The sequence below is a fragment of the Macaca mulatta genome, chromosome 7 (assembly GCF_049350105.2).
Source record: "Macaca mulatta isolate MMU2019108-1 chromosome 7, T2T-MMU8v2.0, whole genome shotgun sequence".
Classification (NCBI taxonomy): Eukaryota; Metazoa; Chordata; class Mammalia; order Primates; family Cercopithecidae; genus Macaca; species Macaca mulatta.
In genome coordinates this window covers 81,020,217-81,048,110 of record NC_133412.1, presented here as the reverse complement: position 1 = coordinate 81,048,110, position 27,894 = coordinate 81,020,217, and the positions used below count along the sequence as shown (strand labels likewise).

Here is a 27,894-nt window from a genome sequence, read left to right as displayed (position 1 = left end):
AAACGGGTCATTTTTTGTTCGGAATTTGAGGGGAAAAAAATGATCAAGGAAAGGATTTGGATAAAAATCTGCAAATTCAGGATGAATGTATGAAAACGTTTTAAAATATGATTGTAAAATGGACCAGTATAGCTTTTCAACATTTTCTTGTAAGAATTCCAAGAATGTAAGTGTATGATCTTAGTATGTCACCTAGAATTGAGACAAATACATGAAGTTATGAGTCATGCCATTTTCAGTTTTAAAATCTCTCACATAGTTTCTTCATTGATTCTTTTTTGCCACAGTGTGTTATGGTTCTCATTAATAAGTCAGCTTGTGACCTGCCCAAATAAATCTTCTGTTCCTAGTAAAGTGTTTTTCATTATACCAAATACCAGCTATATAAGAGGAAATTAAAAGTACTAAGAACTCTAAGTACTCTATTGATTATCATATGATAACCATGGGCCAGGCACGGTAACCCCAGCACTTTGGGAGGCCGAGGCAAGCAGATCAGTTGAGGTCAGGAGTTTGAGACCAGCCTGGCCAAGATGGCAAAACCTCATCTCTACCAAAAATACAAAAAAAATGGCCAGATGTGGTGGCACATATCGGTAATCCCAGGTACTCAGGAGGCTGAGACAGGAGAATCGCTTGAACTAGGGAGGCAGAGGGTGCAGTGAGCAGGGGGGAAATACAGCATTTGGAAGGGTAGGAAGCAGAAGGAATCTCAGGCAAGGGAAAGATGTGGGCAGAGCCCCGGAGGACAGAACAGTTTGTGGTGGACTTGGTGTCCACATAGATCTAATCAGTGGTCTTAGATTTGTGTTTTCAAAATTACCACAGTTTTTGTTCTAAAACTATCATTCCCTTGATTTTATTTGAGGCATGCTATCTGTGTATTTTGAAATTTAAAATAACATTAAAGGAGAAATGAAATTATTTTGTTTGAGAAAGAGTTAAAAGGTTAAAATATCTTGATCTAAATATTTTTCTAATGGGAGATTTGGTACATCCCCAGAAGTTGTCTTTGATTCAGAGAACAGTCTTCAGACCTAGAAAGGACTTGAGGAGTCCCACAGAGGAGCCACATGCTGTGAACCTTTTGATTCTCACAACAGAATGGATTAAAAAAAATGTGAACCATGAAACCATGCAGATATTCATATTTTGGATAGGGTAAAGTCAGTGCCATTGTCAGAGGAGCAACTCTTGGCCATCACAGGATGGGAGAGAAAGTTTCCATTGTAAAGAATACTCAAATGCCATTTAAGGAAACGGGTTCCTCTGCCCCTATTCTTTGTAATATTTAGGGCCAAGTTCTTAGTTTTTGACATCATCAAAATTTCAAAGTATTCTGTTCTAAGAGCCATTTCAAACAATTGACTAGAATTTCAGAGCAATTACGTGAGAGTAATACCATTAGAATTTTTAAATTACCCATAGTCCTATATCCCTAACAAATATGTTCATACTTGCATGTTCTCTTCTTATCTTTACTGTGTGCATACTTTCTTAATAATGGCACATAGAAATTGTTTAAGCAGGAATAATTCTCGAGATAATTTTGTAACTTTCCTTTTTTCTTTTTAAGGTATGTATTGGATGGAGGAGCATTATGTATGGAACCTCTCACAAAACAGGTGATTATTTTCTTATAATACTCAATTTTCACTCTCAAGAGAGTGTTTTGATTATGTAAGTTAGATCATGAGTAGAAGGTTATCTTAAAGATGTTTTAGTTTTTTTTTTTTTCATAGCTCCTACTTTCAAGAATGTAAAAGGTATCCCAGCACTTTGGGAGGCCCGGGTCGGTGGATCACAAGGTCAGGAGATCGAGACCATCCTGGCTAACACGTCAAAACCCCATCTCTACTAAAAAGAAATACAAAATTTAGCAGGGCATGGTGGTGGGCTCCTGTAGTGCCAGAATCTCGGGAGGCTTAGGCAGGAGAATGGCATGAACCCGGGAGGAGGAGCTTGCAGAGAGCCAAGATGGCGCCACTGCACTGCAGTCTGGGTGACAGAGCTACCTGCTAGGATACACATTAACAGTAACCTTTATGTAAGATTCTAATTTGGTCATGTTGGGCACTTAGAACATCGGTTTGTTGTTTTTTTGTGAGATTCTGGAAATGTTCCAATTTTACTTTTTCCCCTTGACTCCAGACTTTTTAACACTGATCTGCTGCTAAGTTATATGCTATTTTGTTAAGGCCTTCTCAAGTGGGAATCAGGAATGCTGCGGTGTTCTAGAGATGTTTTGTTCCTCCCGTAGGACTGAAGCAGTGCCTACTCCATAGAATCAGTCATCATGCAAATAAATGCCAAATGAGTCAAAGGCAAAGCCAATGTGCAGCTTGGCGCAAAGAAGGTACTTTTATTAAGAATTTGATATAAACCCTAAGACAAATTTTATATTACTTTGTGAACCTTCTTCCTGTCTTAATTATTTTTTATTCATTTCATTTTCATTCAGTTTGTTTTCTTTCTGTTACAAAGATGATCTATAGAAAATACAGAAGTAGAAGAAAATTAAACATACTGACTGACTGATAATCACTTAATGATTTAGTATCTGATTGTTTGGTCTTTGTTATATTTAGTGTAGACAAACATGTCTACAGTTGTAAATTTATTATTGGTATGTATACCCTAGTAAAAGTTGTATGTACTTTGAAGTTTTGCAAAATTGTGTTCATGTTATAGAATTAATTCCTGATGAACTTTTATGTGCTAGGCACTAGCCTTTTCAGTTACTTATTTTTAATTTTTTTTCCCTCTGTGCCTATGCTTACCAAATCTTTTTATTTCTTACATTTTATTAGCTCTTATTTTTTACTTTTTATTAGCTCCACCAATCCTCTTAATAACTTAAAAAGAGAGTATTATTAATATCTGCATCATATGGATGAGGCAACTAAAGGTAGGTAACTTGTCCAAGGTCACAGGTAACAGAGCGAGGATTGGAACCAGACAGCCTGGCTGCCCTAGGCCCAACCAAGAGGAGCTGAGAGCAAGCCATGGGGCAGAAGGATGTTGGTCAGGCTGGTTTTCTGTTTAGTTAACATGAAATGCAGCCTGTAACCTGAATTCTAGGACATTACTGAGAAAGCCTTCCAAAGCCAGAGGTGTTTTGGTTTGTTTTGTTTGTCTTTTTAACCATGACCATGACTTTTAGCAAAAATTTGATTTTATTTAAAGACAGCATGTTGCTCTAAGAAGCTTCCATTCACACTCTTGTGGAGGGAATGGTAGTTGGGCTAAAGAGTGAAATGCTGCAGCACACAGCCTTTAGGGCAGCTTCTGACCTATTTCTATGTTCAGGAAAGACACCCATCTTTCCCTGCTGCCCACAGCCTCCAGTTATTCACCTTCAGAATTTCCTAGTCTGTGATCACATTCAGATGAGAGATTGGTTTTGTGTCTTCCGGGGTAGGAGGAAGGGAGTCACCACCTATACTAAATAGTCTAGTCTTCTGTGTATAAATGAGCAAGGTTGGGGAGCCGAATTTGAGAACCTTGTGTAATGCTGAGATTCTCCAAGACAATCCAAGAGAATTATCAGGATTATGCATGGTGGTAAAGTGGTCCATGTTAGTTGTATCCACAGCTCTCATCAGAAGCAGACACAGATACTTTTTGTAGGTAAGCATCTCTACCTTAAGCCTGTAGGATTCCCAAAGATTAAAAGCAGGTAAATATGAATTCAGTCAAATCATAGCATTCAAGTAGTCTCAACCCAACATATTTGAGAATTGTTAGAAATAATTAATAGTATGTTTCCCAAAGACTATAGGTTTTGGAATTATCAGATACAGAGCACAGACTTCAAATATTAGAATTGTGAGGAAATAGTTACACGTGAAACCTAATATAAAAAAAGATGGACTCATAAAATTGAGCAACCAGTAAGACTGCCAGGAATGATGAGGAGGACCTGAAAAGAAAATGGATGAAATAGAACTTACAGAAACAAAATATATAGCTCGATATGGTGGCTCACACCTGTAATCCCAGCACTCTTTGGGAGGCTGAGGTGGGAGGATGGTATGAGACCAGAAGCTGGAGACAAGCCTGGGCAACATGATGAGAACTCGTTTCTATAAAAAATACCCCAGCACCACCACCAAAAAAAAAAAGAATAGCTGGGTGTGGAGCATGTGCCTATAGTCCTAGCTAGTCAGGAGGCTGAGGTGGGAGGATCGCTTGAGCCTATGAGGCCAAGGCTCCAGGTGCATGCCACTGCAGTCCAGCCTGGGTGACAGAGTAAGACTCTGTCTCAGAATACAATGAAATAAAGAAATAGAAAATGTAATTGTTGAAATAAGTAACTCTGTGGATGGATTAGACATGAGAAGAAAGAATTAATTGGTTAGACAATTATCTCCCAAAAGTAAGTTAGTATGTTACACAGGGAGACATAAGGATAGATGATAGGGCAGAAGTTGGTGGGGTTGTGGGAGGAGGAAGTCCAGAATGAGGTCTAAAATATGTCTTAGTGGAATCCTAAGAGGAGATATTAAAATTATATTAGAAAGAGAAACAGAAGTTCTAAAGGCGATAGAAGGAAATCCACGTAAATCAGTCACAACAAATGTAAATGGACTAAAGTTACCAGTTAACCAGATGGAACTAAAAAAACAATATCCAGCTGTTTTAATCCATCATATTTAAACTATGAAGATATGAAAAGATTGAAAGTTTTTATAAAGGAGAGAGAGTGATAAAGATATGCCAGTGTACATTAACCAAAAGCAAGTGATGGAGCTTCAGTATCAAACTAAAAGGGATTTTGGAACGGAAAACATTAGTAAGAACTTGATGCTAAATAACTGTTAATTAGGAGGATGTAGCAATTTTCATATTTTAGGTACCTGTAAAAATAACCTCCAAATACAGAAGAAAAACTGAGTAAACCACAGGGAGAAACTGACAAGTCTGCCATCATATTTGGAGATCTCAGTATATCATGCTTACCATAAGTAAGTTACACAGAATGCCCATATGTAGGTTTGAATAATCAGTGAAAGAACATGGTATAATGGACAAATATAGACCTTTCTATGCAATAATTAGATATTCTATTTTCTTCTCAAGCATATGTGGACTGTGGGAGAAACATTAATTTTATATTAATTCATAAAGTAAGTCAGAAGATTTAACAACAATTGGTACCACCCACACCATATAATTTATAATTTAAATATGAAGCAGTTAAGGTTAGAAGGCAATAATGAAGAGATTAACAAAAAGCTATGTGAATTTGGAAATCAAACACCCTTGTAATTTGTGGCTTAAGAAACAATGCAATTTCAGAATGCTTAGAATTGAACCATAGTTAAAATACAAAACTTCTATCTATTCCTCTCCCTTCCTCTCCCTCTGTCTTCCTATCTAGAACATTCAAGAAGCTAGTCTTTTTCAATGAAGATCACCCCAAATACTGAAAGGTAGAAAAAGGACAGATGTCATTCTCGGATCTTAGTTGAATCTATAAATTCATAACAAAACCAGAAAACAAATGTTGATTTGTGGAATTTTAAAATTAATGCAAACAGCATTAATCAAGGTCAAAGAGGGACTTGAAATTAAAACTGCCAAATATGTAGAGAAAAGCAATAATGCAATCGTTACTGATTAGAGACTAGAGGAGAGCTCAGAGAAATATTCATTGCCTTAAAATCCTTATGTCATTAAGAAAAGAATGAAAACGAATGAAGCCTCTAACTCATTCTTAGAAAGGACAATCAAAAGACCTGACGGAAAACAGAATGGGGAAATCATTAAAGATATATAAGTAGAGGCTGGGTGCGGTGGCTCACGCCTGTAATCCCAGCACTTTGGGAGGCCGAGGGGGGCAGATCACGAGGTCAGAAGATCGAGACCATCCTGGCTAACACAGTGAAAACCCATCTCTACTAAAAATACAAAACATTAGCCGGGCGTGGTGGCAGGCACCTGTAGTCCCAGCTACTCAGGAGGCTGAGGCAGGAGAATGGCATGAACCCGGGAGGGTGGAGCTTGCAGCAAGCTGAAATTGCACCACTGTACTCCAGACTGGGGACAGTGAGACTATGTCTCAAAAAAAATAAAAAATTAAAAATTAATTTAAAAAAAAAGATATACAAGTAGGAATCAGTGAGTTAGAAGAATAGAAAGGGCTAAATCTCCAGCCCAGGATGGAAGAGGATAACATTCTTATTTTCTCCTTGTGTTTTGGGTGGCGGGCAGTAGGTTTTGAAAGTGACTCCTTCACAATCACATGGGAGTTTCAGGGAATATGCACTTTCTATGTACAGTTTGTTTCTAAATCTTTTATTTTTGTCCTTTTTGCAAAAATACAGACCGATTAAAAAACACTTTTTCATTAATGTTAAGAGAAGCATGTTACTACCCATTTTATATCTTAGGTTTTTAACAGCGTTATGGCAGGGCTTTACTATTTTAAAGAGCTCTTAGAAGTTCAAAAAGACTACCCTGTAAAATATGGGAGAAGTGGCGAGGTGTGGTGGCTCATGCCTAAAATCCCAGCACTTTGGGAAGCTGAGTTGGGTGGATCACCTGAGGTCAGGAGTTTGAGACCAGCTTGGGCAACATGGTGAAGCCCTATCTCTACTAAAAATATAAAAAATTAGCTGGGCTTGGTGGCAGGCACCTGTAATCCCAGCTTCTGGGGAGGCTGAGGCATGGAAATTGCTTAAACCAGGGAGGTGGAAGTGGCAGTGAGCCGAGATCACGCCATCCCACTCCAGCCTGGGCAACAGAGCGAGACTCCCTCTCAAAGAAAAACAACCTCAATGAGCTTGTTAAGCAAACAGAAACTAACACTTACCTACAATTAGAAGTTAACCAGAAGCTTTCAAAAACATATTAGTTGACAAGGAAGTCAAGAAAAAGAGGAAAATTATGTATGTGATCCGTAATAGTAAAATATATCAAAATCAAGGTAAAATTAGAAATAGAGGCATTTTCTAAATTAAATTCAAGGCTGCCAGATTAGAAGGACAATATCAATATAATACAATCTCTTTTCCATTAATGTTTAAAACTGGTCCTATACTGACCTATAAATTTGTCCCACTGATGAAATGGAATCTGAAAATTGGGATACAGATACTGTGGGAAGAATGATAAAATTGAACTTAATTGTAGCAACAGTCTAGTCTCTGGACCAGGCCCAAGAAAACAAAACAGAAGCATACTCAAGTAGGATTAACAATTCATTTAGCAAGGGGTGAGAAGGCCTATTGTAATTGAGTGGTTTTCAGTCTCTGGAGTACATGGAATCACCCAGAAGCTTATCCACACCCACACTTTTCAGATAGTCTGATTTGTTAGGCCTGAGCCAAGGCCCAATTCTGATATTTTTGCTTGTTAATTTGCTGATACATGCAAAGACCAAAGACTAAGAACAATTGCTTGAACATAGTGACAACCTCTACCTGGAATAGGCCAAATCCTAATTACCCTGATTCCTATACCAACAGTTCCCAAACTGGTGTACTACAGAGTCTTGCGAATGCTCCTTAAAAAAACAAAACAAAACAACAACAACAAAAACAAAAACCCACAATCATGGCCATATAAATTCATTGTTCTGAGAAGTCCTGTTGAATTTACCAAGCGTTTCCAAACTTATTTATTAATTTGTTACCTCTGTTACATGTATTTATTACATTTTTAACCTGGTAACTGTTAATAACCCCAAACTTATAGAAACAATGCCCCAAGGATGTTCGGTGATATTACTGTTACCCTGTTGGAAACGTACAGAACAGTCATAACATGTACGCCATTGATTAATTAATTAATTAATTTTATTTTTTTTTATTTTTTTGAGATGGAGTCTTGTTCTGTTACCCAAGCTGGAATGCAGTGGCACAATCTCGGCTCATGCAACCTCCAACTCCCAGGTTCAGGTGATTCTCCTGCCTCAGCCTCCTGAGTAGCTGGGACTAGAGGTATGTGCCACCACGCCTGGCTAATTTTTTGTATTTTTAGGAGAGACAAAGTTTTACCTTGTAGGCTGGTCTCGAACCCTTGACCTCAAATGATCCAGCCACCTCGGTCCCCCAAAGTGCTAGGATTACAGTCATGGGCCATTGTGCCCAGCCTTCCATAAGGCATTTAAAGGCTCTTCCAAAGGCACAATCAACAGACTTCCCAAAAGTCAGTGGCAAGATCTCTAGACTCAGACCTGCCTTCAAATTCTAACTCCCCGCAACCCAAAGCCAATCAATTGTCCTACCAGAATAACATCAAATCGCAATTAGTACATGGTCCTCGAATTCTTCAGATCCGCTCCAAAGAGATATATACTATTAACAGTGGAAATATTGTGAACTGAAGGCTTTAACAGATAACAATAATCAAAAGAATTCTCATGGGTAAATGATTATACATAAAATATATTTCTCACCAACAAAAGCCTCTATAAATTTCAGACTGATCTGATGACAAATTTACTTATTTTATAAATGCATAATTATGTCAAACAAATGCCACTACAAAGGTCTGAATACAGTCTCTGAGTCTAAGGTCCTCCCCATCTTCTCCTCCATTTCACATTTGATTATACATATATTTGAGAGAACATCACTCATTATTTCTTTTGGGAGTATTATCAGATATTATCCAATACTTTGGGAATTATCAAAAGTAATTGATTAGAAGTCAATGGCACTATGTATACTAAAAGAGTAGGATCCTCATCAGTAGATAGAGGCATATAAGTATAAACATATTACATCTACGAAGTGTCAATATCAGGTGGCGGTTCCGAAGCCAAAGTGGTGGTTGGATGCAAAGTGGAGTTTTAATTAGCAAATGAGGCAGATACAGAGAAATGTAGATTCAATAACAATGTGAAGACCATGAAAGCCTGTGGCTCTAAAGAATGTTGAGCCATAGAGTCCATTGGAGATAGTAAAGGGGGCCTGGAAATACTCAGAGGCTTGTAGAAGGGTAAAGTAAATACCTAAGGTAGTTGTGATGGATAGTCCTTGAAGTATTTGCTTTTTGACTACCTTCTATCAGGCTGTGTTCAACCTTGAAAGTTTCTTGAGGGCAAGAATCAAGTCTTTTACAGCTTCTAGCATGCCTCCGTGTACCCAACAGGTCCTCAATAAATAGTTACCTTACTTTGTCATAAAATGTAGGACATCCTTAGCTGTACAGCACGATGTGATTTGATCACACCCAATCTATCAGTGGAGAATAACAGCATTGAATCAGTTTAAAAACAACACTCCCTATTTCTTTTTCACTTTCATAGTATATTCGTTTGGTTTCTAGTAATGTTGGTTCTATCCGTATGTTTTTAGATAATAGTACAAAGTGTGTCATGCCTAAGCAAAATTATACCAAGAATTTTATGGGGGAAAAGCTAATGCACTGCTTTTAGTTTTGATTAAGATTTTACATGTTTGAAAATATAAATTCAGATATTGGACAGTGAGGGTTTCATTTTGGAGGTTGGAGATTGAACCTCTTTGGTGGGGTAAGACTGGTAGATTCCTTTGGCTACTTGTGAATCAGGGTGGGGAGAATATGCAAGTTTACCAAATCTTACAAATTCTCACAGTGCTTAGTTTTGTGACTGCACAAAAACTGGAATTGGTTTTCCTAGGTCTCAGTGGAGAAATGTAAGCTGTGAGTTTAGCATCCTGTTTACTGTGTTTTGGCCAGGGTTTTGCAAGTTTTTGTGGAGACCATTATATTACTTTCCTTATCCTGTTTGTAACATATATGTATATCAATATGCTTCCTTGTGTTTTACTAGGGTAAAATTCTATCTTGCATATAGAGAAATAAGTCTATTAGAGTGAATTAAAAGAAATCTTTAGTCTGAGGTGGCAGCCTTGTCTAATGGACCGTATGTTTAAACCTCGTTAATACATCACACTAGAGCCCAGCGTATTGGTGTGTGCCTGTAATTCCAGCCACTTGGGAGGCTGAGTTAGGAGGATTGCTTGAACCTAGGAGATTCAGACCAGCCTGGGCTACATAATGAGACCCCATCTCAGTCAATCAACCCATCAATCGTTTACACTAAAAGACCAAGATCTTTCTGGCTCTTTTAGAATGTTAGAATTCTAACAAATGTCTGTGTGTCTAAAACAATGAAAAAGGTTTACAACAGAGTTACAGCAGTCATCAGAGAAAAATCATGGAAAAATTGCAAATCTATACAAGTTGTGAATTGCTATCACTGCAGTTGAAATCTAACGTTATGGCCGGGCGCGGTGGCTCAAGCCTGTAATCCCAGTACTTTGGGAGGCCGAGACGGGTGGATCACGAGGTCATGAGATCGAGACCATCCTGGCTAACACCGTGAAACCCCGTCTCTACTAAAAATACAAAAAACTAGCCGGGCGAGGTGGCGGGCGCCTGTAGTCCCAGCTACTCCGGAGGCTGAGGCAGGAGAATGGCGTAAACCCGGGAGGCGGAGCTTGCAGTGAGCTGAGATCCGGCCACTGCACTCCAGCCCGGGCTACAGAGCAAGACTCCGTCTCAAAAAAAAAAAAAAAAGAAATCTAACGTTATTTTTGTACAGTCTTTTTTGGTGTATCTGTGTTTAATAATAACTTGTTTGTAAATTTAGAGGGCTGTACCTAGGATTTACTCTTAGAGACCTTGATGTTGAGGGGCTTAGAGATTAATGGAAGAGACAACTAGAAACCAAGAATTCAATGCAAAGAGTGAGGTTCTGCAGTACAGGGTGTATACAGGGTGCAGAGAAGCGCGGTGGCACCATGTTCTGGCCTCATCTTCTACTGCTCTAGACTTCCTAAGTGCCACTTCCTGAACCTACCTGTTTTTTTCCAGCATCTAGACCTCTCTCTGTACGCCCCGTTCTCTCTCCTTGCAAGCCTTTTCCACACCTTATGTGTATGGTGAAGTTCTGTTTCTTCAAAAGCTTCTTGAAGCCTGCCTCTAGCTCATCCAAGTAATTGTTTTGTCTACATCTCTGCTCTTTCTTTATAAATGATTACAGTCAATTCTTATTATTTGCAGTAGTAATATTCTATAAAGTTGCCTGGAACACTAAATTAATGAAACACTAAGCCCTTGTTTCCAGGGTCAGTATGTACATATGTACATATCTCACATAGGTTATAATCTTAATTCCAAAAAACCACTCATCCTGATAGATTGAATTTTTTTCTTTCCAAGAGAATAAGGGGAGTACAGAAGTGTTAAGTGATTTGCTTGAGGCCGCTCCACTAACAGGTGCCAGAGGTAAGATTCAGACCCCGTCCAATTGGCCCCAGAGGCACAGCTTCTTGCACCACACTACACGGCCCTCTACTGTCTCTGTCCTCAGGTCATATTTGTGTGAGAACTGAAACAAGAAGACCGAGGGACACCTTATTTGACCTTAGCTTGGGACGTGTGCAAGGAGTGACAGAATTTTCACTACTATGTGCACATCCATGAATCACCTTGAAAGCTCCACAGGTATTAATTTGGGGATTACAAAGACATTTCAGCAAGTAAGCAAATTAGCAAATGTGGGATCCACAAATAATGAGGGTCAACTGTATTCGTAAGTGATTACTAGGGTCTCTTTCATGGTAATCCCTTCCCCCAAGAGTGTGAAATGTTTCTTTAGCTTCTTTGATAGTTCATGTATTTATTAAGTACTTACTATAAACCAGACTCTGCTTTAATTTGTGGTGAACAACCTAGAGATTAAGTTCTGCCCTGTGGATTTTATATTAGAGTAAGAAAAAGAGATAACTAAGACTGGAGCTCAGGGGTGAGGCCCAGGTTGGAATTATAGATTCACTTGACCAAGGTGAAACCCGATGTGTCCCCTTGTACTTCACATTCAAAGACACACTTTTAGAACATTTCTCTTCTAGAGCATTTCTCTTCTATTCTTGTGTATAAACTCTTCCTTTTCAGCCTCTCTCCATTGATGTATGTCAATCCATACTTGTGTTTTGTTGATTTTGAGGCCACTTGCCCATGTAACTGGCAGGACATTGAAGAAGAATCATACCGACCGGGTTCTGCTACCTAACAGCTGAGTTGCTTGGGTCAAGCTCTTGGACTTCTGAGCCTGTTTCCTAATTTCAACAGTGGTGATATGATATGTTAGGCCCTGGTGGGTTGCAAGGAAGAGGCACACACATATCACCTTTGATGATGAGGGCCCAATGTTCACTTGGATGGAAAGTCATCCAAACAGTGGTATTGTCTCGGGCCCTAGTACTTTCAAAACCTCACACAATATTAATTTAGCAGTATTTAGGATAAGTTTTGAGCTCTGAGGACCTATACTGTAGTTATTTCTTCATATGGTTGTTTTCCATACTGGATGATGAGCTCCATAAAGGAAGGGTCTACAGTTTCTTCTTTCTATCCTAGGCACTCAGTTCAGTGACTGACACATAGTAATAGAGGCACAAATGTTTCAAGAGTTGAGGAATTTTCAACTCTTACTGAAAGAATAGGAAGATACAAAGACTTCTCAGAGAAGGTATTTAAGCTGATTTTTTTTTTTTTTTTTTTTTTTTTTTTTTTTTGAGATGAAGTCTCGCTCTGTCGCCAAAGATGGAGTGAAATGGTGTGATCTCAGCTCACTGCAACCTCTGCTTCCCAGGTTCAAGCAATTCTTCTGCCTCAGTCTCCTGAGTAGCTGGGATTACAAATATAGGACAGACTGAAGGAATGTATCCAGCTTAATTTGAGTTAACATTTTTTGAAATTTTATATTGCAAAAATAGTAAATATTCACTCTTTTGAAACTAGAAAGAATTGATAGGCAAAGAGGGCTGTCTACAAAGCACTCCATAGATCCACCATACTGAGACAATGCTTAACGCTTTGATGGATTTATTGTATACTTTCTATGCATATAAGTGTATTATATACATACATGTGCATGCTTAAATAGAAAGATTTCTCCTTGGTGTTCTGTTTATCCATTTGTTTTGAAGTAAATCCCCAAAGAGCACATTTGCTTTGCCCAAGGGAGTCTTTTGCTACATCCTGCTGTACATTATGAAAACTAAAAAGGGGGCTAACATTTCAGCCTTGTGACCTTGTGGTGATTCAAATAGAGGTTTCATCAAAGGCAGATTCAGAAATGAAGTTGGTGTGTGTAGGTGGTTTTGCTTGTCATTATTTTTACTAATAGTATGATAGTGATGACTTCAGTGTCCACCAACAGGGAACTGGTTAAGTAAACCGTGGAACATTCTAACGGTGAATACTGTGCAGTTGTAAAGAAGAATGAGAAAGACCTCTGTACTCATGTAGAAAAACTCACATATATAGTGTGGGTGTTATAAAAGGAACAAGGAATGGCATCATATGAATGGTATGCTACTTTTAGTGTTGAGAGAGAAGAGTAGAATAAGAATATACATGTGTATTTGCAAAGATAAATTCTGAAATGATATATAAGAGACCAATTAAAAGTGTTTGGCTGTGGAAGGAGAATAAGACTGTGAATGAGATTTTGCCACATACATTCATAGATAGTTATATTTAAAAATTTTGTGAACTATGTATTTGTACACATGACCCTTTTAAAAATAAGTGAATGAGGAAATGAAGTAGGATGATGAGAAAGAGATAAGAACAAAGGATCTAAGGGCCTGCCCATCATTTCAGTACCGTGAATATTAATACATAACAATAGCAGCAAAAATTGGAAGAGTAGCCCCAGGATGTCAGCCTTTCCTTTGTCTTTTCCTCAATTTCACATATTAAAAAAATCTGAGAACAATAAAACAATTTGAAATAAAAATGTCTCCAGATCTCTTAAAAGGAAGATGGGGCAGTGTTATGTAGTGCACTTCCCAAAAATGGGCTGATTTACCTCAAGAGACAGGGATTCTAACCTCCACGGGAACCTACATGGGAAACATACAACAGAAAAACTGAGAAAAAGAAAAGAGATTTAAATACAGATACATGAAAATAGCAATTCTCCCTGATTGTATAGGAAGTCATTCCTTTTGTAATAATTTGAATGACAAATATTAAGAAAAATCTTTAATTTGCCACTCAAACATTCTGGTTTGTTGCTTTTTATAAGTTTTTATGCATATAAACCTTTTTAAAGGTAGAATCATAATACTTTTGTCACTTACTATATTTTGGGCATATTTCTGTGGCAGTCAATATATCCTGGCATCATCATTTTTAACAGCTGGATGTATATTAAGTTAATCATTGCCACTCTAGAGGTGAATTTTCCTATATATACATTTTAATAGACTTGACCAAACATTTTTGGACTGAATTCGTAGAAGTAGAATTTCTGGAGGAAAATAATTTTTAGGGTTTTTAATCAAAATTTTCAAATTATCCTCCAGGAAGTGACTCAGGTTATACTCCCACCAACAAGGACAGAGCTCCAGGTTCCCCCTTCCATGTGTCATCTTTTCTGCCTTTATACAGAAAATGTCATTGTTTTCATGACATTTCTTTGATTTCTAGTGCTTTTGAATCTTTTTATATACCAGTGGCCATTTTTACTCTCATGAGAAGTGCCACTTTCTCCATTGCCTTTTCTCGGTTGAAAATCATTTGGTTTTTTTGTTTTGTTTTTTGTTTTGTTTTTCTTAGTAATTTTAAAGATTGCTTTATAGACTAAGGATGTAAAACTTTTATATGTCGATGAGGTTACAAAAACTTTCTCCCAGTAAGTAATTTGTCATTTCATTTTTCCTTCTTTTATTTTCCCTTCCCTTCCCTTTCCTTTCCTTTACTTTCCTCTTTCTTTTTTCCTCGTTTCTTTCTCTCTTTCGTCATTCTTTCTTTCCTTCTTCTTCCTTGCTTCCTTCCTTGCCATTCTGTTTTTTTTCCTCTTTTTCACTCTCTTTCTCTCTCCCCTTCTATGTTCTTTCCTCTTTCTTTTTCTTTCCCTCTTTCTTTCTCTCTTTACCTCTCTCTTTCTTCCTTTCCTTTCTTTCTCTTTCTTTGTTCCCTCCCTCCCTCCTTCCTTCTCTCCTTCTTTCTCTCTTTTCTTTCTTTCACTAGCCAACCTCCAAAGTCACATTTCACTTAATTTTTATCCTGCCAAATTTGAAAGCCTTTTAACTGAGTGATTTTAGTGTAAACAGGAGCAGGAGAAAATATAATGATCTAAGTTTCATTCTGTCACCCAGGCTGGAGTGCAGTGCCATAATCATAGCTACTGCAGCCTTGAACTCCTGGACTGGAACTTTTTGGTTCTGCATCTTTGCAGGTATACAAAATGTGCCTACCAGGAATCTGCTTTATATCCATTGAAAGCAAGAAATAATACAGTAAAACTTAGCCTGGCTAGAGGCTTTGAAACAATGGTGTATTCTGGTTTAATTCTAATAACTTGGAAATATGAAGGTGAAAAAAACTTCAACACTTAAATTTCCTGTTGAATGCAATTTGAAAATATAGCCAATGATTCCACTTTTCTTCTCTAGTAAGGTTGGACATCCCGATCTACTTGGTGTTTTATTATAGAACTGCTAGTGTGCCTGAGTCTCACATTGTGGAGATACTTTTTTAAAACTTGAGATGTAAAAGGATGTCAATGGTTTTGTATGAGATCAGCCTGGATGAGAACTGACACTTATAAATATATGTTTTAGACTAAGTCTCTGATTGCCACTTGCTTTCTTATTGAACTCACAAAAATAAAAGACACTGGATACAGGGTGGGAGTAGGAAGGAGATTTATGTCTTTTCATTGCATGTCATTGTTGCATAACAAGGCAGAACGTATGTTATATCTGGCTTTGGACCTACAGAAGGAAACATATTTTTCTACCTGCCGTATGCCAGAGGTTCTTGAACACCTGGAGGGACTACTGCAGCACAGGTTGCTGAACCCTACTCCAGAGTTTCTGATTCACCAGGTCCAGGATGGGGCCTGAGGATTTGCACTTATGAAAAGATCTCAGGTGCTGCTGGTGCTGCTAGTCCATAGACTACATTTTGAGAATCACTCTTGTCTATTAACTGTAAATTGTAGAACTCTAGAAAAAACGTTTAATTTGCTCTGGGATAAGAAGCACACAAGTTATGGAGAAAATCATGAAAGATTCAACCCATGATCCCAGCCTAGTGTGGAATTCAGCTAATAAGCAGTACACAGTGAGGTAACATAATTATTGGTTTTCAAGATTGCAAAGCACAGTGTCAAGTGAGAAATTCAGTTTCATTTGCAAGGCTTAGAGAGGCCAGGTGATTCTAGAATAATGGGACTTGTATTTCTCTTAAACCAGTAGAGAGCTTCAAGTGCTTATTAAATTGAAAGCTCTGTGTTCTTCCTTATTTTCTATTTTATTTTATTTTATTTTACATCTTTTGAGATGGAGTCTTACTCTGTCGCCCAGGCTGAAGTCCAGTGGCATGAGCTTGGCTCACTGCAACCTCCGTCTCCTGGGTTCAAGTAATTCTCCTGCCTCAGCCTCCCAAATAGCTGGGATTACAGGCACCCACCACCACACCTGGCTAGTTTTTGTATTTTTAGTAAAGACAGGGTTTCGTCATGTTGGCCAGGTTGGTCTTGAACTCCTGACCGCAGACGATCCGCCCACCTCGGCCTCCCAAAGTGATGGCATTACAGCTGTGAGCCACCGCACCCAGCCCAAAAGCTTTGTGTTTTTAAAGATATCAGACAGATTTCTCATTTAAAAAACAAAAAATCTTAATAATGTAGGAGAATAAGAGAAATGTTCTTCCAAAAAAGAGAAATCATTGTGATTATTTTGTATTATTGGAATGTTGGTACTATAGTCTGCTTCATTAATCATCAAGCATTTTCCATTTTTCTAGGATCTGTATCTCAGTGAAGGTGATACTGGTAATTCTTGTACACTATTTGAAGATGAAAAATATAGGCCAAAATCATAGACTTTGCATAGAAGCTGGATAATGAAGACAGCTCTGGAGGAAAACATAGATACACACACACAGACACACGTATATATAAAGTATACACATGTATAGTTTTTTAAGTTTTTTTTTTTACAGTTTGAAAGCTTTTAAAGCAAAAGCCAGCCGCTCCCCTCTCCGAGTGGGCAGCCCCTCCTCTCTCTCTGAGTGGGCAGGAACAGTAGCTGCATGGGCAGCTTTCCTTGTGATGCCACAGGTCCCTCTGGACACCCTGCTGCCTGGCCACACCTCCTTTCCCTTTCATCTTTCTCACTGACCAATGGGCTTGGAGCATTAAGGCCACGCCCCTCTTCTGAGTTCTAGTGGGGCCCTGGTTACGCCTCCTCTGGCTCAGTTGCACAGCGGCCTGGTAGGTGACTGGAGGCATTCAGCCGTGCTCACTGGGATTTCGCTGATGTGACCCCCAACCCCGTCTCCCTCCGCACCCCATGATGTCAGAAAAAACACGACAGGGAAAATTCACCGCAGCCAAGAAAAAGGTAAAACGCACCAGGTCATAGCCCCCAACCCAGTCACAGATCCCCTCCGAGGACAAGACCATTGCCAGAGTCCAAACTACTCCTGAGGCATACCGGACTGAGCCCCCCAACACCAGCGACTCTGGGCTCCCCCCACCAAATTCTTGTCAGTCAGCCCAACCTCTTCAGCAAGAAGCCCAATCCCTCCCTTGCTGATCTTTACCCCAGGGTGACTTTTGGCTGGCAGCTTCTGGGGCTCCGAGCTCCAAACTCGGCCCTCACCTACTGCTGCCCCAAGCCCGACCTCCCTGAGCTCTTTGGGCCTCCGTCTCCCAGGACCTGGGTCCCCTAGCCCCAGGCAACACACTCACCCGTCGTCCCTGGGTGACTTTAGGCTGGTGACTCCCGGGGCTCCCTACTGCAGACTCTGCCCTCCCCTGCTGCCCCAAGCTCGACCTCCCTGGGCTCCTTCGGCTGGTGTCTCCAAGGACCTGGGTCTGAACCCTGTGTTTCCCTCCCCCATCGTGGAATTGGTGACTTGGGCATCACGCTGATGTGATCCCCTCTCCTGGGAGGAATGGAATGTGGTGATGTCACAGTCCCCCTAGGAACTGTCATTACTGCTGCAAGACCAACCTTTCATCTTACAACCCAATTCCCTAAGTTTTCTCACCCCGTTTCCTGTTCCTCTGGTCACAGCACAAATTTCCAGTTGGAAGGGGAATGGGGACTATGGGACCCAGGAACAAGAGGTTTCAGGCTGCCTTACTCGCTTCACATAGACATTGACAGTGGGAAAAGCCTGCACTTCCCCTGTGTGCTCAAAACGTTGACAGTATCTCTGGGTGGCCATGGGAGAACAGGTTTGGTTTGGTTTTCTCCCAGGCTTCTACTTTGCAGAGAGACCTTAACATTCTTTTCTGAGTTCTCCACAGTTCTGGGACCAGACTGCCCTTCAGTCAGTGGTCTCTGAAGTGAGATTTGCTCATCTTCAGTGGAGTAGATCTTGGGAAGCTGAACTACATAGCTTGAATGTTCCTCATATCATCTCTGGGGTACTTTGAGTGCCACATGATGAATGTGGGACATCTTTCTGAAGCATCATTTTCCCTTGATTCTCTTCAGATCAAACATTAATGTACTTAGGGATGATAGTCACATAGGTTTCGAAGTATATACCAGACTTCTCTCTGAAATCAGGCTTGGGTTGTCCTCTTTCTGAAAAATTCCCAGATTTAAAAAAAAGCTGCCTCCTGCCATGAGGACACATTGATATGCAAGTGTGAGAGGTACTGGTGCACTTCTTCACACTAACAGACATGTGAGGATGTATGACTCTAAACCATGCAGTTCCTGCCTGCTTCATGTTTACTGTTCTAACTCTGCCCCTGGTAGCTGCTGATTCATGGCAAAACCCCAGACGTTGGAGTCAGAAGACTGAGCTTAAGTTCCAGTATTGCCTTTTTCTTTTTTTTCTAACCATGATATCAATCCCTCTCAGTCACTAAATGATTGTGACAACACCATGTACAGTTTGTGGTGGCATTAAATCAGATGGTGTATAAGAGTATTTTGTCAAAACTGTGAAGGAGGAGGTGGCTATAGGGGCTGATAGTTCTCATGAGTGTCACTGCTCTTCTTTCCCACAGTTAAAAGAATATTGGAAGAGGAAGAGCCCTGGCGTTCCAGCAGGAGCTAACAGGAAAAAGAAAATCAATGGCAGTAGCCCTGACACAGCCGCTTTTGGTGGTTACCACTCACCTGCGGATGTGAGTCTTGGCTGGCCAGGCTCCTGGGGACAGGGGGCCCAAGGGGCAGTAGAGGATAATTGTTAAGATGTGGATGGACTGTTGGGTACTGGTTAAGAATTCTGGATTTGAATCCTGCCTCTCCATCTCCTAATGATTGATTAGAGATTAATTAGGATATGATTTAGGGCAAGTTGCTTGAGGTCTTCAGGCCTCTCTTTTCACATCTGTATAATAGAGGTGGTATTTTTTGACTTCCATTTATGAAGTTTAAATGAGATTTGTTATCGCTTTTATGTGAATCCTTAGTACATGGCCTGCTGTAAACACCCAGGACACTGAGGAAATGGTCATTGCTGTTTGATTTTCCTCATCCCCAGTCTCAAGGGGAAGCCAGGCCAAAGAGAAGAGCCACTTGCCATCAGGCTGTCCCTTTAGGAGTTACTGAAAGGACCCCAGGGTGGGATCGTGGGGAGATAAAAACCATGAGAGACGTTGGCACAAAGGAGTTATGGGACAAAGGGTGCAAGATAGGCAGAAAAGAAACTTTTGTCAGTTGATGGAGAAGAAAGGAAGTCAGAGGGCTTAGACACTGAGGGCGACAGAACATCTCCATGTGCCCTCTCATCTCTTGTAGTCAGCAACAGGTGTCTACGGGGAGGGCCCTGTGTCATCTTCTACCCTGAAAGATCTAGAGGTAAGAGGCCCTGGGCCGAGGTTCAGTGACCCTGCAACCTCCTCCCACAGCAGGGGCTGGTTGCCCCTCTGCCAGCTGAGACAGCCCAGACACACCCCCTCCCCAGCCCTAATGAGTGTTCTCTCTACCCCTCCCCGCAATCCTCCTCCAACTCGTCCTCTCTGCATGCACCTCAGAGCCAGTATCAAGAACTAGCAGGAGCCCCGGACTCAAAGCTCCACAATAATCAGTCAACTCAGTGGAAACATCCATTCACTGGGAAGAGTCCAGTGGCGTCCTCTGATTCCACGCTGCCAATCCTGGACTCGTTTCCCCTTGGGGCCCTGAGGAAAGGGGCTGGGGCCCCTGGTGCCATGGGAAAATGGGGAGCTGGGGCACGCAGGCCTCACCTGGATGGACCCCAGAGCACAGACCGTGCAGCATGGCTCTTCTGCACTGCTCTCTCTGCTGACTCTCTCTTCTCCAGACACCCCGCTCGAGTCCTTGCCACACACGCCCTGGGGGTCTTCCCTCTCAGGGAAGCACTAGCCTGTTTGTCAGGGTCCCGTATTTCTGTCCTGACTCAGTCCCTAATTTGCTTTTTGAGTCTGGACAAGCCTTCTCTCCTCCTTGGGCTCGTGTTTCTGGAGGAGGTAGAGAGTATCAAGGTCTCTGTTCGCTCTGGGAGTCCGAGATTTAAAGGCCCCTAGAATGGAAACCTCAGGGCCAAGGGCTCCTGTCTGTCCTTTTCTGTCTTCTGTCTCCGCTGTGAAGAACCACACCTGGCCTGTAGGTGCTCAGCACATGTTTGTTGAATGAACGCACCTTTCTAAATCACAAGCTGGCAGGACGGGGGGGCCTTCCTCAAACTCCGTCTCTAGAGGTTCACCAGCCCCTATCACCAGGGCCCTTTCGCCCTGTGCTTTGGACAGGTTCGCACATTGAAGGAGGAGAAGAAGCGTGAGATACATCGGGTACAGAAGCTTGGGAGGAGCTTGTTCAAACTCAAACACCAGAGGGGTAAGATGGGGCTGGCGAGACCTGGGAGCAGGACCGGCATCAGAGGACTGTGGGGGTGGCTTGAATGCCCCAGGGAGGTGGGTGGATGGAAGGGCTTTGAGGCAGAGGGAGAGAGGTCTGTGCCAGGAGACTGCAAGCCTTGTCATCTGCTTCAGCCTTGGTGTCCCCATCAGCAAAGAGGGAGGAGTGCCTGTTGTCAGCCACCCACAGTGCTCTCCATTGAAAGTGGCTTGGAAGATTGGCTACCATCTGGGTGCGAGGGATCCTTAGCAGTGAGGCCAAGTTTGGGAAGCCTGAGAGGAGGAGCTCTGCACCAATGGGAGGTTTTTTTTTTTGTTTTTTTTTTTTTGTGAGAATCCAGAGGCCCTTATTGTCTGCTTCCTTTCTCAGCTGAACCCCAGGCCCCAGATCCCCCAGCAGGGCCCTCTGAGGTGGAACAGCTGCAAGATGAGACCAAACACCTAAGGAAGGAGCTGGAGAGTCTGGGAAGACAGCTCCAGGCTGAGGTGGAAAACAATCAGATGTTGAATCTCCTGAACAGGAGACAGGAGGAGAGGCTGCAGGAGCAGGAGGAGAGGCTACATGAGCAGGAGGAGAGGCTATCTGGGCAGGAGGAGAGGATACGTGAGCAGGAGGAGAGGATACGTGAGCAGGAGGAGAGGATACATGAGCAGGAGGAGAGGCTATGGGAGCAGAAGTGGCTGCCAGAGCAGGAGAGGCTCTTGGAGCAGGTGGAGAAGCTATTGGAACAGGAGAGGTGGCAGGAGGAACAGGAGAGGCTGCTGGAGCAGGTGGAGGAACTGTTGGAACAGGAGAGGTTGCGGGAGCAGGATGAGAGACTGCGGGAGCAGGAGAGGCTGCTGGAGCAGGTGGAGAAGCTTTTGGAACGGGAGAGGCGACAGGAGGAGCAGAAGAGGCTGCTGGAGGAGGAGCAGCTGCTGGACCAAGTGGAGGAGATGCTGGAACAGGAGAGGCTGCGGGAGGAAGATCAGAGGCTGTGGGAGCAGGAGACACTGCGGGAGCTGGAGAGGATGCTGGAGCTGGGGTGGGAAGCCCTCTACGAGCAGCAGGCGGAGCCACACAGCAGCTTCGAGGAGCTGGTGGGTTCCCCCACCTGGGGAGTCTGCCCTCTTCCCTAGCCCTCCAGGCCTTTGTTTCCCCACCTGTAAAATGGGGCATTGTAGCCCTCACATGAAATGGTACTTCTAAAGGCACCTGTGAGCCAGAGCCCTGCTCTGATGGCTGTGGGAGAGAGGGGATGATTTTTCTTACCTGCCTCCACCCTTCCCGGTGCTATGGGAGGCAGACACCAAGTTCTGGGGTCTCCAGCTATAGTGGGTGGCCAATGATTGCTTCTCTCTGTCCAGAACAATGAGAACAAGAGCGCACTGCAGTTGGAGCCGCAAGTAAAGGAGTTGAAGATGCTGGGCGAGCTGAAAGACACGGTAACCTCTGACCCATCCAAGAAGGGCTGGGAGGCGGGCACCAGCCTCTGGGGAAGGGAGGTGCCAGGCCAGAGGCAGCTGCAGCCTGCGAGCAGGTGACCCCGGGGCAGTCCTATTACTGTTTCTTGCATCTTCCCCTCTGAGTTTTAGAGGTGGGGAGCCCTGGGCTCCCCCCAGGTCTGGATATCATCATCCCAGCTAGAGCCATGGAGCCCCCAGTCACAGTGGAAGAGACAGTGGTATAAGAGGCTCCTTATGTTGGGTGTGGTGGCTAACGCCTGTAGTCCCACCACTTTGGGAGGCTGAGGCAGGAGAATCACTTGAGGTCAGGAGTTTGAGACCAGCCTGGCTGACATGGCAAAACCTCATCTCTACTAAAATTTCAAAAAAAAAACATAATTACCTAGGCTTGGTGGTGCATGCCTGTCATCCCAGCTACTCAGGAGGCTGAGACACGAGAATCATTTGAGCCTGGGAGGTAGAGGTTGCAGTGAGCTGAGATCGCACCACTGGACTCCAGCCCAGGACACAGAGTGACACTGTCTCAAAACAAAACAAAACACAAAAACCAAAAAGTTCCTTAGATTCAAACTGGTTTCTGGACTCAGTTCTACTGGTTATCATTCAACTACTTTGCATTTCTAAGTCTCTGTTTCTTTAACTTCAAAAGGAAGTTAGCATTTTCTTTGCAGAGGTGCTGAGGATTACATGAGATAACACACGGAAAGAGTAGGCATGTAGTAGACTTAGCAGATGGTGGTTGGCTCCCCCTGTTTTCCACCAGTCTGTGGCCTACAGTTTAAATGATAGGGAAAAACATGTGAGATTTGAGGCTGGGGAAGGATGCACTGGGTTCCAGGCAAAGGAGGCAGTCTCTTAGGCCTGGAGCAAGGGACCAGGGGCCTGGGCAGGACACAGAGCACCACAGTGCCCTTGCTACCCTATTAATGGGCCAGGAATCCGGAAGCCAGCTAGTAAATGCCCTCATGCCCAGGGTCTTCCTGCAGGTGAAGCTGAAGAGCCAAGAGGCTCAGAGTCTGCAGCAGCAGGGAGACCAGTACCTGTGTCACCTGCAGCAGTATGTGGTCGCTTAGCAGCAGCTGACCTCTGAGAAGGAGGTGCTGCACAGGCAGTTACTGCTGCAGACCCAGCTCATGCACCAGCTGCAGCAGCAGGAAGCTCAAGGCAAAGTGGTAGCTAAGATGGCCCACCAAAAGTTGCAGGAGACCCCGGGGAGGGAGTTGCTGAGGACAGGGCCCCGAGAAGGACAACCTGGCAACCTCCGTGCCTTCTCACCCTCTTTCCTGGCCTCTTAGGAGCACCTGGAAGCTACCAGCCAGCAGAAACAGCAGTTAAAGCCAGGTTGAGCCTCATGGTTCTCCCTGGGGAAGGTACGGGAGACCACTCAGAGGAAGAGGCGAGAGCCCCAGGAGGAAAGGGGAACTGTTAGCAGCATAGGATTGAGGAGTTAGAAGAGACCTTTAAGACAGCTGATCATTATGCCGACCGGGTGTCCACACTAAGTTCGGTATCAATATGGTGACCTCCTGGGAGCAGGAGGCCATCAGGTTGCCTAAGGATGGGAGAACTGGCCCAGGTCAGAAAGGGAGCAGGTCAGGACTCCCGCACCAATCGGTAGTGGGACTGTGCCTGGGCAATAAAGGAAGATCTTGGTTCTTAAAAGTAAAAATAAAGAACAGCTCATTCCTCTCTGGGAATGGGCTGATTCAGGGTTACACAGGGAGGGTGGGGGCAGAGGTGGGCCCCCAGTACTTCCCTTGTTGGGTTGTCTGAGGACCCTTCTGGCCACTCCCTAGAAGAGATGGAGGAGGACATCTGGACAGTGAGGAGGAGGAGGCACCTCAGCCCATGCAGAACATCCCAGAGAACCGGGAGAGCTGGGAGGTCAGGTAAGCCTGACTTTCCCTGCCCCTACTTTGTCACCTTCCCCGGTGGTCCCTCCCAGATCCCCTTATGTTCTTGGTTTCCCTGCCTTCTGATTTCTGTGGACTTTCACTCCTTCCGGGAGCCAGTGGTCAAACACCATTTCACCTGTGACCAACAGGTGCACACTCTGAGCCTCAAGGGAAGGGACTGCGCTCCACCTCCTTGCCCTGGTGGTTCTGTGTATGTCCCTACAAGAATAGTCACCTCTTGCCTTCAGGTGGCATTTCTGAACGACGCTGGAGCCAATGCTCAGGAATACCAAAGGGTGTGCTGCCAGCCCCTGGTTCACCCGGTGGCTGCATCCCAGAGGACCCCAGGGACTGGGGGTGAGTCTGTGTGTGGGGAGACCCACCGAGCCCTGCAGGGGGCCACGAACGGCGTGGGTGGGGCAAGGCAGGTGGTTCCTGAGATGTGACCACATTATTTTGGCTTCAGGACGACTTTATGGAGGAGAAGGTGGACATGAAGGAGCATATGGAGAAACTAGAGCTTTCACTTCACTTTTACCTGACACATATAAATGACTAGGAATGACCTTCAGATAGTGTTTAGCATCTGTAACCTATCTGGCAATAATGTGTTCATCAGGGACCTCTGGATTAAATCACATACTGGCATATTTAAGCTGAATGTCAGTCTGAAAAATAAATGTGCTATATTACCTGAAATACCACTCTTTGTGTAGGAATTTTGTCATATGTTTAAGAAAAAGCTAAAAAGAATGGAAATCCTGTGACAATAACTTAAGTCTTTCTTCAAAGTGCATGCAGTCATTTGCAATACCTCATTCAGCCAAGTATTTGTTCTCTTCCTCATTCAGTATAAGGCAGCTTTCAATTTGCTTAGAAGGCAACATTAGAAGGTTAGAGTTCAGCAGAAACAGAATTTTAAAATGTGAGTTCAAACTGAATAAATGTGAACTTCTGTAGGAAGTGAAGAATCAAAATATCAATTTAAAGACTGCAATATATGATAATTATTTTTAAAGTCTTTGATTAAACCTGATACGTTTCTCTGAAATGAAAAAAATCAGTTCTAAAACAAAGCTGAGTTTTATAAATCATGAAAATGTAAATCAGCCCTATCCATAATACTTTCTCTAAAACTTTATCTTACAGTCACTTTCAAATAACTATTCAAAAACATAACTGCTATAATAATATCTTGAAATAAGTTAAAACATTTTAAAATACGAACACTGTAGTGTAAAACAAAGAATCTAGGGAAAGGAAAAGTAGAGAGAGAAATGCCAATTCCAGTCCAAAGCTTTATTTGCCAAGTTTTCTTGGCAAATAATTTTACCAACTTATGATTTTTTGTAAACAGAATGTATAATGGAAATACTGACTTTTGTCTAAAGTGGCATTATTGACCTCTGTGATGCTACTATAATGTAATAAATTAGGAAATTGTTGCAAGGTGTGTGTCTTGAAAACTATAGTATTAAAAGTATTGAGACTGTGCAAATGTTGGGCACGCTTGTCATGAGATAACCGGTTTTTATTCTCACAAAATTGTAACTGTGTAAGTGTGTTTATTAAAAGAACATAAACTAAAAAAGTTACAGGAATTAAAAGTTGTGGGATGGAAAAGTTATGGGATAAATAATATGGTGGAAAAATTGTGGCAACAAGTCCAAAAAAAGTAAAAAAAAAAAAAAAGTTGCATGAAAGGTTTTTTTAAAAAGTTATGAGAAGTAGTTATGGGAAAAAGTCATGGAATAAAAATAAATAAAAGCAGGCCCCTGTCAGCATAAGCCTGGAGAAATGGGTCTGGAGTCTTCACCCCACCATGTCCCTACAACCCCTTTCCAGTCACCTTTTTACCATTAGGTAGCAAGACAAGACCCCTGACTAATGGAGAGAGAAAAACAGACCCTTTACCACCTTGACCAAGGCTGAGTCCTTACATTTCTGGATGATGATGTTTGTTATTTAAGAGCCAGAGGTTGATAGATTTGGTTTGTTTGCAGGAGGTGCGATGGCCTCCTTACTCTCACCAAGGCAACTTTTCTCTCGGGGGCGCTCCCATCTTCTTATTCAGAGAGGCATCTGAGGCGGGACAGTGGAGCTAACTGTAGACCAGGCGAGGGCACAGGCTGCTAGGGGTGACCCGCCCTTCCCCCATGTATATACTGTATCTGTGTAACATTCTGTATGTATCGTACCTAGCGGAGGTTGCAACTGGCATATGAGGAAGAGGTTCTGATAGTTATTTGCAGCTGGGAAACTTATTTATTGCTAGCATAGGAGCGAGGAAGGAGGCGGGGATGGAGTCATGGCTCCCCGGTGATGGGACTCCTGTTTTCTTTGCTTTTTATTTGGGAATAAATGGATTTAGCTATACTGCTCAGCCTGGTATGTTCCCGTTTCCCTCAGTGGGTCCTGCAGTTTGTCCCATTGAAAGACGAGCCCCAGAGTGTCTGAGCATGTCCAGTTGGGCTGTTGGGAATCTTCCAGGCCTGTTGCCTGGATGCTGCCTGGTGACACCTGGTGGATTTCAACGGGACTGCCATGGTGCCTAATGGGCACAGTGCAGCCCTGACAGCCAACAGGTTCAGAAGACTGATCTAGCTGTGGCCGGGAAGAAAACACCAGCACCCGAGGGCACTGACTTTCACCCACCCCAGGTGTCTTCCATTCCGTCCCCCTGCCTCCCTCTCCTGTCTGCACCGGGTGGCCTGTCTGTCCCTCCAGAGTGCAGGCTGCCCCGCAGGCTCCCTCCAGATTGAGTTCACGGCCCTGCCCCCTAGTGGCCAGATCCGGCTTCACAGGATAAGAACCAGCTAAGCTCCAGGGACTTTCTAGGAAAAGTGTCCCTTGGAAAGGGTGTGACCTTTTCACCGCTCCCAACAGCACCCTAAAAATGGCTTGGACTTTTCCCTCCCCTGAGCTCCACAGAGAGCACAGCGAGCAGAGGATACATTCTCTGTCATCCAGAAATGGGTTGGAGTCTCAGCCGAGGGACAGCAGGACTGGTAGAGACTGTCAGTCCACACAGCTGCCTGCACAGCACCCCCATGCTTGCCCAGAAGGCGGGAAGGATGGCGGGGGCAGGCTGTCCACGGGCCGGGCATGACAGGAATCCCTGGTGCCCTTTTGAGGGGCAATGTCAGGAGACAGCTTCCTCTTGTTGGGCCACAAGACTCCGCAAGGACAGCACGAGGACTGATTCCCAGTGCTAGAGGCCAGGCAGTTGGCCACGTGTGTGTGTGTGTGTGTGTGTGTGTGTGTGTGTGTGTGTGTGTGAGAGAGAGAATTTATAGCTATTTATAGAACAGGGCAGGGGCATACCACAGAGGGGGCACAAGTTTTCAGCAATGGTCACAGCTGGATGTGCCAGCTCACCACTACAACAGACTAAGTCACAGATGAAGGGGGCTGGCTTTAGGGCTGCTGGAGCCACTGTCAAGTCACAGGACACCCACCCAGGCAGGCTTGGAAAGGGAGGTCTCTGAGAAGAGGAGGATCTGTTCATCACTTCAGAGGTCGAAGGGGGACCTGGGGCTCTCAGGACGGGATGGACTTGCCTGACCCAATCAGCTGGCATTGGAGAGAGCGCAGAGAGAAAACAGGTTAGAGAAAAGCCAGAGCTGGTGAGGCAAGGGCAGAGCATGGGTGCACCGTAGCAGCTGTGAGAGGGCTGGAAAGGGGAGGGTGTAAGTGTGGGCATGGCAAGGTTCCTGGAAAAGAGAGGCTGGAAGGGAAAGGGAA

The 27,894-nt window shown here is 43.2% G+C and overlaps 1 protein-coding gene, 1 long non-coding RNA gene and 1 pseudogene across 8 annotated transcripts in view; 1 reads left to right on the top strand and 2 right to left on the bottom strand.

Moving 5' to 3' along the window:
* The window catches only part of LOC144330122 (uncharacterized), a 34,931-nt gene extending 12,691 nt beyond the window's left edge, over window positions 1-22,240 (bottom strand). Inside the window, exon 1 of the long non-coding RNA XR_013396008.1 lies at window positions 22,062-22,240. This is a non-coding gene — a long non-coding RNA (uncharacterized LOC144330122). The remainder of the gene's footprint in view (window positions 1-22,061) is intronic.
* On the top strand, window positions 15,202-24,849 carry LOC715289 (golgin subfamily A member 6-like protein 9). 6 transcript variants are annotated; one of them, XM_077940414.1, is made up of 10 exons: window positions 15,203-17,366; window positions 18,995-19,114; window positions 19,731-19,790; window positions 20,675-20,789; window positions 21,180-21,889; window positions 22,157-22,234; window positions 23,551-23,625; window positions 24,055-24,144; window positions 24,399-24,507; window positions 24,617-24,849. In XM_077940414.1, exons 1-7 carry the CDS (start codon window positions 17,316-17,318, stop codon window positions 23,599-23,601), a joined length of 1,185 nt encoding a protein of 394 aa, XP_077796540.1. In that variant the 5' UTR covers window positions 15,203-17,315; the 3' UTR covers window positions 23,602-23,625; window positions 24,055-24,144; window positions 24,399-24,507; window positions 24,617-24,849. The 6 variants fall into 6 exon arrangements, with proteins under 6 accessions (XP_077796541.1, XP_077796540.1, XP_077796543.1 ...); XM_077940416.1 differs by having other exon boundaries at window positions 15,204-17,366; window positions 20,702-20,789; XM_028852019.2 differs by having other exon boundaries at window positions 15,204-17,366; window positions 24,052-24,144.
* Window positions 22,726-27,894, bottom strand: part of LOC100427042 (chondroitin sulfate proteoglycan 4-like) — a 62,534-nt pseudogene continuing 57,365 nt past the window's right edge. Inside the window, exon 15 of the transcript XR_013395417.1 lies at window positions 22,726-22,777. The product of XR_013395417.1 is annotated as a chondroitin sulfate proteoglycan 4-like (transcript). The remainder of the gene's footprint in view (window positions 22,778-27,894) is intronic.

Excerpts from the sequence above, each read along its gene's own strand:
- LOC715289 (XM_077940414.1), top strand. The coding sequence starts at position 17,316 with ATGATGTCAGAAAAAACACGACAGGGAAAATTCACCGCAGCCAAGAAA. Across the intron at positions 19,115-19,730 it reads GTTACCACTCACCTGCGGAT|TCAGCAACAGGTGTCTACGG; the intron begins GTGAGTCTTGGC and ends CATCTCTTGTAG. Across the intron at positions 22,235-23,550 it reads TGGGCGAGCTGAAAGACACG|GAGCACCTGGAAGCTACCAG; the intron begins GTAACCTCTGAC and ends CTGGCCTCTTAG.